Here is a 12,728-nt window from a genome sequence, read left to right as displayed (position 1 = left end):
TGAGCTCCATTGGTGGACTTCTTGGGCTTGGCTTCCTCTCAAAAGGATTCCAATAAATGCATGGACTCTGCTGGACTGTTTGGGCTTGATTCCACCTCACTGCGGATTTGATGTCCCTAGGTTCTTTGGGCTTGACTTTTTGATTGGACAGAAATGTTAGGACTCTAAGCATCAACCACTAAAGGTGCCAAAATGAGATATCACTTCTAGTAACTTGGGCAGATGTTCATAATATAAATTTTTTGATTTCTTATATGCTTTGATCAGCAATGAAAGAGTTAATATAGGTTTTTAAACTGTCATTGGACGTCTGAGTTAATACCTCATTGAAATGAACTGGAACTGTTCACACTTTTTAGAACTATTGTTTCAGGCTCTCTGCAAACTCAGGGAGAATTCATTTTTTCAGTTACACTTGATTCATGTTTTGAAGATTTTCTTTACAACGGTAAGGCCTAGGGATCTTTTCTCAATAACATTTTAGATTGTGGAGCACAGGATGGCAGCTCTGGGGAGATGAATGTACATAGCATATCTATATCCTAATTTGATCCATCTCTGTGCTGTCTAATTTGTATGAAAAATATGCATAACAAACTTAAAAATGTACAAGTCATTTGTTAGGAAACTGAAAGTTTGGCATTAAACATTGAAAAATAAATACATATTGACAGAATGTGAAAGCAAAAATGTCCAGCTGGTAAACTTTTAGAAGTTTTTAAAATCCATTTTTTTTAATGAATATAGCATGGAGGCAGGAGGAGATTGAGCGCATTAACAGCACTCTCGCTGGAGCAGAAAGAAAGGCAGCCCTCTGTGCACTTCTAGAACAAGAGACACAACTGATTGCTTCCATTGGGAGACACAAACTAAATGCAGATGAAAAGAACCAGCAAAAAGCAGTACTGTTGTTTTTGGATAAGGTTGGTGACATAATTCAGTCTGAACATGAATGTACCCAAAATTCAAAAACCTAATATCATGTACAAACCAGCAGACAAAAGTAAACCACTGTAATTAGCTTGACCAGTTATGCATAGTGCAGACATTCACATGTTTGTCAGAGAATAGAATTGCCTCATTAGTTATAGTTTTTAGGTCTTTATTCATGTTGATACAATTTAATGAACACTTCATTTTTCCCAAGCACAGAGTTCAAGCTGCCACTTACTTTATAACTTATCTAATTATTTGAAAAGATATGAGAACAATGCATCATGTAACCTACCATCTGTGTTTCACTCTAGGCACAGCACAGCAAGGCACAGCAAGATATAAGTATATTATAATAATGACATTAACACTGAGTTGATTAATTTTGACTTATAAGAATATTCTGCATGAAGGACCTAACTGTGCTCTCAGACTTTAGTGATACAAGGTCAGACCCTAACAGAATGCATATCATTCTAGAGCTGTGTGACACAGTGTGTCAGGACAATGTGTGCTATTTTAGTTTTTGCACAGTACAGTATACGTTATTATCATGTAGGAACCCACACATGAAAAGTAGTTACTTTAAATGCATGATCTTTTTTTGAAACTTTAAATAATTCTGTCAATTAATTGCTCTCTCCAAAATACCCAGTGTCACTAATCAAAACTAATGAATAAACACTTGATCCTGCCCTCTGATATGCTGTATGTGCTACTGTGTATCTTGAAAAATCAGTTACTGCATTTTGTCAAAACATGCCTTAGGTACCTGTAAAATTTCATTTTGTTTGTTGGGTAGGGGTGTGTGTGTGTGTGTGTGTGTGTGTAAGCATAAGACAAAGAACAAAGGTTGCCAGGTGTCCGGTTTTCGGCCGGGAAGTCCAGTCAAAAGGGGACGTGCTGTAGTGCCCTGTTTTCAGAAAATAGAAAGTTGACAACCCTACAAAGAACTGGCCAAACCAATTTAAATGAAATGTTGGGTGGGGAAGGGAGGAAATAACAAAAATGTATTTGGAGTGGGGCCCTGAATGGCAAATTTCAGCATCAAGCAAATTAAAATGACAAAGTTATAAATGCCTCAAAAACAAAGTTGATAGTGGAATTCAAAACTCCAAAGTGAACTATACACTTTTTTTCAGAAATGGCTATGGATGCATTTATATTATATTGTATTATATAGAGATGTCTCCTTTTTCTCTTCACTTAAGTTCCCATCATGTTGGTTAACTAAATAAAAAACAAAATTCCTTCATATAAGATACTTGGTTCTGAGCTGTTCACAGCATCTGTAAGATTTCTTGTAGTAACTAATAACTTTTTAAAAAGAAAAGGAGGACTTGCGGCACCTTAGAGACTAACAAATTTATTTGAGCATAAGCTTTCGTGAACTACAGCTCACTTCATCGGATGCATTCAGTGGAAAATACAGTGGGGAGATTTATATACACAGAGAACATGAAACAATGGGTGTTACCACACACACTGTAAGGAGAATGATCCGGTAAGGTGAGCTATTACCAGCAGGAGAGTGTGTGTGGGGGGGACCTTTTGTAGTGATAATCAAGGTGGGCCATTTCCAGCAGTTGACAAGAACATGTGAGGAACGGGGGGGGGGGGGGGGAATAAACATGGGGAAATAGTTTTAGTTTGTGTAATGACCCATCCACTCCCAGTCTTTATTCAAGCCTAAGTTAATTGTATCCAGTTTGCAAATTAATTCCAATACAGCAGTCTCTCTTTGGGATTCTGTTTTTGAAGTTTTTTTGTTGAAGAATTGCCACTTTTAGGTCTGTAATCGAGTGACCAAAGAGATTGAAGTGTTCTCCGACTGGTTTTTGAATGTTATAATTCTTGACGTCTGATTTGTGTCCATTAATTCTTTTATGTAGAGACTGTCCAGTTTGACCAATGTACATGGCAGAGGTGCATTGCTGGCACATGATGGCATATATCACATTGGTAGATGTGCAGTGAATGAGCCTCTGCTATTGTGGCTGATGTGATTAGGCCCTATGAGGGTGTCCCCTGAATAGATATGTGGACACAGTTGGCAACGGGCTTTGTTGCAAGGACAGGTTCCTGGGTTAGTGGTTCTGTTGTGTGGTGTGTGGTTGCTGGTGAGTATTTGCTTCAGGTTGGGGGGCTGTCTGTAAGCAAGGACTGGCCTGTCTCCTAAGATCTGTGAGAGTGATGGGTCGTCCTTCAGGATAGGTTGTAGATCCTTGATGATGCGTTGGAGAGGTTTTAGTTGGGGGCTGAAGGTGGTGGCTAGTGGCGTTCTGTTATTTTCTTTGTTGGGCCTGTCCTGTAGTAGGTAACTTCTGGGTACTCTTCTGGCTCTGTCAATCTGTTTCTTCACTTCAGCAGGTGGGTATTGTAGTTGTAAGAACGCTTGATAGAGATCTTGTAGGTGTTTGTCTCTGTCTGAGGGGTTGGAGCAAATGCGGTTGTTTCGTAGAGCTTGGCTGTAGACAATGGATCATGTGGTGTGGTCTGGATGAAAGCTGGAGGCATGCAGGTAGGCATAGCGATTAGTAGGTTTCCGGTATAGGGTGGTGTTTATGTGATCATCGCTTATTAGCACCATAGTGTCCAAGAAGTGGATCTCTTGTGTGGACTGGTCCAGGCTGAGGTTGATGTTGGGATGGAAATTGTTGAAATCATGGTGGAATTCCTCAAGGGCTTCTTTTCCATGGGTCCAGATGATGAAGATGTCATCCGTGTAGCGCAAGTAGAGTAGGGGCATTAGGGGACAAGAGCTGAGGAAGTGTTGTTCTAAGTCAGCCATAAAATTGTTGGCTACTATGGGGCCATGCGGGTACCCATAGCAGTGCCGCTGATTTGAAGGTATAAATTGTCCCCAAATGTGAAGTAATTACTCTTTGTAACCACAGATTACCTAGGAGTTTTGGCTCAGGAGAAGAATGACTTGTTAGCTGCTCTTCGCTCTAAACATTTTATTAAGCAGGAGCCAGACATAGCAGTGATTCACAATGCAGCACAGGCTGCAGCTGCCAGCTCTTAGTTGGAAGGAAGGATTTACTTATGGTTCAATGCACAGGACAGAAAGTCAGGAGACCTTGGTGACATCTTGGCCTCATTGAACTCGGTGTCAAAACTCTCACTGACTTTAGTGGGGGCAGGATTTCATCCCTGGATTTTATTCCTGTCTGATTTTAGGAAGGTAACTTAACTGTTCTGTGCCTCAGTTTTCTCATTTATAAAATGGGGATACTTACCTAACAGAGATGACATAAAGGTACGTTAATGTTAAAGCTCAGCATGAAGCTTTTAGAAATCTTCATTACTCTTAGCTAAGAGATGTAGTAATATTCTGTTCCTTTCCTTAAACAGCTGTGAAGGATTGAGAAGTACTAAGGTAGTAGTGTGACAACCATAATACTGCATGAAGTTGGCAGACACTCTTCATGTTTTTCTGACCCTGTCAATTTGGGATGAGTGGAGAAGAGATTCTTTGGGATGACCTCAGCCCTGTTATGGGAACAGGAGAGAATGTTTGAGCCAAGTGAAGACCTTTTGAAACTTAGTAGAGGTTACCTAATGAGTGGATGTGGTAAGGAGAGAAAATATGAAAAGGAGGAGAAGCATCCAGCTGGTAATATCAAGCATTCTCCCAGAGCAGAAACTAAAGCTGCAGGATCCCTGGGTCAAGAGATTTTTCAGTGTAGCCATTCTGTGGGCACTCTCTTCAACCCCCTAAAGAAACATCTACACCACACACTCAGCCCAGGTCTGTGGTACCTGGGCTTGGGAACTCGGTGTTTCCAAGCCCATGTTTGAGCATCCACACTGCATTGCAAAGCTGGGTTTACAATTGCTGGACCCGGGGGTCTTCCAGTTGTGCTAACACATCCATATTGCGCTACGAAGATCTTTGGGTCTGTAGCTGACCTGTGTCCACACTGCAAGATGACAGGGCTTGGATGCAAGTCATAGCAGAAGTGGAGGTCTGACCCACCCCCCTAGCAGGGTCCTAGGACTTGAATGCTTGCTGGCACGAGTCAGATCGATTTGTGTATGGATGGAAGAGGAGTTGGGGCTCAAACCTGAATCAAAGCCCAAGCTTAGTGTACAGCATAAACACACCTTAAAAAAACTCAAGGAATTATTCTTCCAGGAAATCCTGTGCTTTGGCTGATCTGAACAATATCTGTGAGGACACCAATATCAATGTTGACAAAAGATCAGATAACTCGGTCATGAAATTCCCTATTAAATATGATGTGGCCCACACACCAGCAGAACCATCAACTTTTGTCTTGCATCATGGACATAAGAGAAGATAAGAGATGACCAGATGTTCAAATAACCTACTGCAGATACCAGTTTATCTCATGTATTTCTACAGTTATGCTGCACCATGAGGTTGGTGAAGCATTCAATATCCACCTGGAACCAGCCATGCCAAACTGGATCTCTGCATCATCATCCAACCAGATTTTAGTGATCCACACCAATGTCTGGATAACACTCCACACAACGATCAAGAAGTAAAGTGAGGTTATTCAAAACAGATCTAACATTATCCATTCAAAAACTCATGCAGGAAGAGCCTATGCTACCTGTTTCACTCTGGCCACATGAATTCTTCACAGTGTGAGTCAAAGTTATTTACTAAAGAAACCTAAAACCAGGAAACTTTTGCCATCCTTGAGAATCACCCGCTAACTCTCTCACCAATGTCATTTTCCCCACAAGGAACCACCTTTCATCTACCCCAACACTAAAAACACAAAAGGCAGGAATTCTCTCTCTCATTAGCTCAGTGTCTGATAGATGTATACATCACAAGGGAAATAACGATGAAGAAAACTCATACCCCCAAACATTCCAAACAAAAGAAAAACCACAAAAAATAAAACAAAAGTGGGGGAAAACTCACTAATTCTTCATTTAAAACATCAAAAGCCAAAGAAGACTTTGCCACAGACTCTCAATATAGAAATTAAAACAAAAAAATTATTCATAAACTCAATCACACATAAAGATGCTCCAGAAACATAACCATTTGTGGGGGGAGGGATAGCTCAGTGGTTTGAGCATTGGCCTGCTAAACCCAGGGTTGTGAGTTCAATCCTTGAGGGGACCATTTAGGGGTCTGGGGCAAAAACTGGGGATTGGTCCCGCTTTGAGCAGGGGGTTGGACTAGATGACCTCCTGAGGTCCCTTCCAACCATAACCTTCTATGATTTGGGGGGAAGAGGAAGAAAGGAACAAACAGGTAATGGGAAATAAAATGCATTTGCTGACCTCAGCACCCCACTCCCCGCCACAAATCAGGGTACTCTGAAGGAACAGCTTTTTTCTTTGCTCTCCTGAGTTAACTATGGAGCTCCTGAGTGTACAGGTTGAAATTAAAATACAGAAGATGATATTTGGGAACAATCTTCTTACACTTAAAAAAAGAGGGGTCTGCAAGGGGGAGAATATAATGGGTTTAGATTGAAAGCCTATGTTCCAAGTTGGCTGTAAACTCTGCTGGGGAAGAAACAGTGTAATATTTCATTAGAGAGCCACTGTCTGAGCACTAAATAGACTTAACATTAAAAAGCAGAAGTAATATAGATCACTCATTTTTTAGCAGTATTAATGCTCAGAGAGGAGACTGAAAGGGTAAAAACTCATGCTTTTGATACCAATTCCATGATTTTACTTAGCAAGTATCCTGATTTTTGTACTCTTGAAAAAGAGCAATATCGGGTGAGCCTATAGCATACATCAATGTAACAGAGTTATAGACCCACCTACTAATTCCCATCAATTCCTTCTTTGTTGGGCTGTCACTTGGGCTTCTCCATCATTTTTGCTTATTCCCAATTCAGTAGCACCATTAACTACAGTGTTTATATGATACTGCTATGTGGGGTTTTTTTACATTTGTCTGCCTCTCTCGGACTAGGCCTGACTGCATTATAGGCCTGGTACTTGAACCTTGTACGGACATGTAACTGCAGTCACATCCCACTTGCCATTTAAAGATCACACCATCATATTTGAAGTCTACAGGCAATTGCACTTTTGCTGCAATACTCTCATGGTGTGAAACTTGCTCCCCTGCAAAATATTTCTCATTTCATCCCTTCCTGCTTCTAAATTTTAATTGTTATGGTGCTTTTAATGTATTTTTAGAATGACCTCTCTTGGCCCTCTATTTATTCCCTTCCCTTCCAAATCCTTTCTTTCTCTTTTTAAATTGGACTTCCTCATTTGTTGTATGTGTATGTGTTTTAAAAGGGTAATATCTTACAGCAATAAAAATCATAATATAGCCATGAGAGTGCTTCAGGGAGGAGCTATATGACTACTGTTATTTACTGCTGCCAGGGCCAGCTTGAGGCACCAGCAAAACAAGCAGGTGCTTGGGGCGGCACATTTCTAGGGGCGGCATTCCGGCGCCGGCCATGCCGCCCCTAGAAATGTGCCCCAGCTCACCTCCGCTCCGCCTCCGCCTGCTCCCCTGAGTGCGCTGCCGCCGCTCCGTTTCTTCCCCCATCCCTCCCAGACTTGCAGCGTGCGAAACAGCTGTTTCACGCTGCAAGCCTGGGAGGGAGGGAGGAGAAGCCGTGTGGCAGCACACTGGGGGAGGCGGCGGTGGTGGAGCGGAGGTGAGCTGGAGCGGGGAGCGGTTCCACTCCCCCCCCCCCGGTTACTTCCTACGCTCCCCCCCACCCTTGCTCACCTCCGCTCCGCCTGCTCCCCTGAATGCATTGCCTCTCCCTTGCCTGAGAGGGAGGGGGAGAAGCGGAGCGGCGGCGTGTTCAGGGGAGCAGGCAGAGCGGAGGTGAGCTAGGGCAGAGGGTTGCGGGGGATTGCGGGGGGGGGGGGAGCTGCAGGAAGCAATGGGGGGGAAATGCGGCACGCCCAGGGGAGGAGGCAGGGCCGGGGTTTTGGGGAAGGTGTTGGGAAGGGGCATAGTTGGGGGGTGGGGTGGGGAGACAAAAAAGCAGGGGCAGCCAAAAAATTTTCTGCTTGGGGCCGCAAAAATCCTAGAACTGGCCCTGACTCTTGCTCATGGTGTTCATAGTTTTCATGCTTTGTACTGTTTCTCAGCTGCCTTTTCTGTGCCCATTCTATGTTGTCTCCCTTTTCTTTTCTCTGTTCTCTCTCTTCATGCTTGTGTTCTTGTATTGCTCTCCTCTGATGCTCTGCTTTGCTTTTATGTGCTGGCAGCAGAGTGCAATTACAGTAGTCCTGCTCCCTGAAGCAATTCAGATAACAGGATTATTGCAAATTCCACATTGCTGCCAGCAAACTAAAAGGCAGGAGAGAGCTGTAAAAAAAATCAGGAAGTTTTAAATTTCTTGCGTCAATCGTGAGTACGTGAAAATAAGCCTGAAATCAGAGAGCTTGAGATTCATTCTCAAGCATTGACAAACTTGCTTTTCATACTGATGACATTACTATTTCTTCAAAGAGGAGCTTCATGTTACATTTAGGTGCATCATTTCATTTTTATAGTACCACTTTACAATATCATCAGAAATTCCAAAATGACAGATTATACCAAGATTTTCATACTTTCTAACCCTGCTGTTGTAGATTTGGTGACCCAATTTTAGAGACCTTCTGCACTGTATAATACTGCTAGATCACTTAAGTGTTTTGCAAAAGAAAAGGAGTACTTGTGGCACCTTAGAGACTAACAAATTTATTTGAGCATAAGCTTTCGTGAGCTACAGCTCACTTCGTCAGATGCATTTTGTAAATTTGTCTCAACTAGCTGTAATCAGCATGTCCTAAAGAGAACCTTGCACTTTAATACTTCCTGACACAACAAGTCTCAAACTAGGAGAGCCAAAGGTCAAGTTTTTAATTGGCGGGGGTGGCCAAAAATTGAATTCATATACCCACTGGAAAATCATATCAGAAGAATTTAACTGTCTTAGTGTAAAGTTAGAGAACTGACTACTTTGTTGGCATTGGACTCTAATGATGCAGGCTAATGTAACCCTTACAACATTTTTAAAGGATTTGTCTTACTATGTATGCATGACAAAACAAAAGTAATAAACTTCTGTCATGGTAGAGTAAAAATTGCTTGTTTCCAGTTTTGCAAGAGTTTAACAGCTCTAATTCTGAGATTTAGGATTTCATTATAGGGTCTGTCCTGTTTCCTTTCAGATTTCTTAATCAATTTTGGCTCCAGACTATCAGTTCCAGTTAGCAGTACTTCATTTAATTATAGCCCTACACAGTACCTCATTTAATTATAGTTCCATACCTAGTGATGATATAGTTAAGAATCGGTCAAATTTGCAATTGCAAAGTCCTATTTTCAATTTTTTCTGCTTTTTTGTGCCTACATAACTTGAAAATTAAACTGTTTCTTAAAATAAAGCTTTGCAGGCTTTTAGTTCCTAATATGCACTATTCACATTTTATATGGCCCCCATTGCCATAATATCAGAGCACCTTACAAATGTCATGAATTTATCCTCCTAGCACCCCTGTGCAGTAGGCAGTAAGAAGTGTTTACTGGTTTACCTATTTAAAATGCTGTCTAAACACTAATTAAATCGTAGAACCCTGTTCTACAGATAGGAAAGTATTAATATCCTTATTTAACAGAGAGAGAAACTGAGTCACAGAGAGGCTAAGTGATTTGCTCAACACTTCACAGCAGTTAGTGGTAGAGCTGGGATTAAAGCTCACAGGTTCGTGACTTTCACTGTGATGATGAACCCCCAAACCACATACAAATTCATTTTTCCTCATGTTCCTCATGTCATTGTGATTTGTATTGCATGGCATCAGGACTACCCCTCTCCCAAACACTGCCCCTCCAATGAGCCAATTGTTCCCCCCCAAAAAACACATTCATACAAGTACTATTCCCCTTCTTCCACTGGGCCATGCAAGTCCATAATGTGAGCACACAACACATCCCTTAGTTCTGCTGCCCAGGTACAACCAGCTCCCACAGTGATAGCTACCTTTTCTGGCTGAGGGTACCAGTTCAGCATCCCCTTGCTGTCATAGGTCCATTCAGGGGGAAATGGCACACCTCTGGCTTCACAAAGGCTGTGAAGAGCACAGCAAGCCAGAGTAATTTGGACAGCATTGTGGCATTCCCCAGGGTACAATCTGGACTGTTGAACAACTGTGTGCCCTTAATTATCTAGCCTAGGGTGCCTTTTACACTGCTTTGCTGTCAGAACATCCACTACTGGCCTGCTTACAGCCTTTAGCATGTAAAACACAGTTAAACATAAACACTCTGACCAATCACTCATGAATTACATACAGAGTGACACCCACATGTTCTTAGCCCCAGTCTTGACACCAGAAATGTGAATCTTGTACTGCACAGTACCCTCCTGAACAATGCAAACTCATGGTAAATCTGTCATTTCAGCAAAGGAAAATGATATATGCACCAGCCTTGTTATCACAGATGGAGTTTCCCACACAGTCTAATCCAAACTCAGTGGTTAAGATAAAGCAATAAGATAAGCATACCTACAGAAAGATAGATTTTAAGTGATTACAAGTGATAATGCTTAAAAGTCAGGGTTGGTTACTAAAGAAAATAAAAGAGTAATACAGAAACTAATATCTAACTTAATAAGCTAAGTGAATTTAGAAGCAAAGGTTTGGTCTCATCATACACTGTTATAAATTTCACAGCCTGCATCTCCTTTCAGCCTGGGACCACTTCCTCTTTATTTCAGTTGTTTGAGAATCATTGATGTCATGAGCAGAGATATGGGAGGAGGAGAGGTGAGGTGGAGGCCATTGTCTCTCATTCTTATACCCTCTCTCCTCTTTGAGGATTACCCCCCACTGAGGTGCAGACAAACAGTGTCTTGTTATCTGAGGTTTGAACAGTCTCTGAGATTAAATGTAAATTTCTTGTTTACACCTTTCCAGTGCTGAAGAATGGCTGCTTAAGCCGATGATTGCTCTTTAACACCTGGCTGTGGTGCCAGTTAGTCTTTGTCTCTGAAAAATTGGTTTGGACCTGCTTGTCTGGCCCTTCGAGCATGTTAACAATGATATATGTAGAATATTATAACTTCCTATACAATGTCGATATGCACATTTTACAAGGACAATAAACGATTATGACTTTTCAAATGATACTTCACAAGACATACTTTGTACAAAATTTATCATAGTCTTATAAAAGTGGTGACCATAATAGTATAGACTGTCACAAGCATTAATTGCACTGGCATCCAAAATGGGTTTTGGTAAATACCTCCAATGGTAAACACCTCCAATGTGATATTAATGTGCCAAAAGCACATACAACAACCATTCTGCACTTGCTGAGAGTGTAATTAAGCCTTTTTTTCACCAGGGCCTCTGAAATCAGGGTACAGTTTCGGAAGCCAAGGCAAAAGAGGGTACACGGGGTCCACCAAAATAACAGTGGTAACAGTAACATTGTTTATGTCAGTGTCATTTGGTGGCACTGGTATCCCAGTCTGTCCATGAATGTAGATTCCTGAGTGATGAAAAAGTCTGGCATTGTGAACTTTTCCTGTTCAGCCCACATTGACACTCATAAATCTGCCTCTGTGGTCCACTAGTGCTTGCATAACAATGGAGTAGTACCCTTTGTGGTTTATGTACTTATGTGCTCCTTGAGGAGGGCAAACTATGGGCACATGAATCCCATCAATACCACTACCAAAGTTAGCAAACCCCATTCTTTCAAAGCCAGCAATTACCTCTGGAATATCTTTAATGCCCACCACCTTGGGGTAAACCACACACCTGATTGCTTCAGTTATCTCTGCCACCACTTTATCGATAATCGACTTTCCAACCCCAAACTGGTTGGCAATGGACCTGTAGCAGGCTAGCCAGCTTCCAGACAGTTATAGAAACCTACTTCTGTACTGGCCAGGCTGACCTCATGTGAGTCTCTTTTGGAGGGTGGAGGCAAGCTGTTCGCAAAGCTACAGAAATGTAGCTTTCTTCATGCGAAAGTTCTGGTCCCACTGCTGGTCATCCCAGGTCTGCATGACAATGTGGTCTCACCTGTCTGTGCTTGTGGCCCTGCACCAGAAGCAGCAGTCTACATAGGGGGTATCAGCAGCTTTGCCAATTATACTGAGCAGCATCTGCCAGTGAGTCTACAATACCAGGATTCTCCTCTGCCACTGTCTCCTCCTACAGATCCATCAGGTACCTTTGGTGAGACAGAAAATGCCACTGAAATGTCCACCAGCACCTTGCAGATGCTTTGCCAGTTTCCTGACACAGAAGGAAAAGCACAAGCAAGAGCAGTTCATCAAAAGGCACCTCCTCCACATTGCTGGCTCTGGTAGCTGGCAGAGCACAGAACACAAGGATTGCTTGGCAGGTTGTGTTGGCAGGCAGTTCAAATTTCCTGTAACATGCAGAGTGGGCAGTGGAGTTTTTCCCTAGTGCACCACCTTCCTAGAGCTAGAGCAGTGACATTGGTAGGGGCCAGGGTGCTAGGCCGTGTGGGATACAGTTACTTTGACTCAGGTCTGTGCACTGCAGCGTGGATAGCAGAGCCTTAGGTTTCAGCATGGGTCAGAAAATTCTTAACCTACTGTTAAAATGCAATGTAGATGCTCAAGCCCAGGGTTCCTTGACACAGATCAGCTGACTCAAGTCCCACTATCCCTAGGCTTACGTTGCTGTGTAGACGTACCCATACTCTTATTCTCTTGAAATGTGAAAGTGGCACTAACACACTTGGTTCTGGGAGACAGAGAACTTTAGGTTCAGCAATAGGAACCCCTATTAGAGGGCTTGATCTTCCCCAAATTTATGAATGGAAAGAAAAATGC

General features: G+C 42.3%; 1 protein-coding gene across 3 annotated transcripts in view; it reads left to right on the top strand.

Annotated features, from left to right (window-relative positions):
* The window catches only part of IQUB (IQ motif and ubiquitin domain containing), a 62,662-nt gene that overhangs the window by 23,823 nt on the left and 26,111 nt on the right, over positions 1-12,728 (top strand). For all 3 annotated transcript variants that reach the window (XM_073328230.1, XM_073328231.1, XM_073328232.1), the window contains exon 8: positions 748-923. In XM_073328230.1, coding sequence (XP_073184331.1) covers positions 748-923 — 176 coding nt within the window. The remainder of the gene's footprint in view (positions 1-747; positions 924-12,728) is intronic.

Source organism: Lepidochelys kempii, chromosome 1 (assembly GCF_965140265.1).
Source record: "Lepidochelys kempii isolate rLepKem1 chromosome 1, rLepKem1.hap2, whole genome shotgun sequence".
In the NCBI taxonomy this organism is placed as follows: domain Eukaryota; kingdom Metazoa; phylum Chordata; order Testudines; family Cheloniidae; genus Lepidochelys; species Lepidochelys kempii.
Note: the sequence above shows the minus strand (reverse complement) of the source record. Positions and strands in the feature narration are given on the sequence as shown.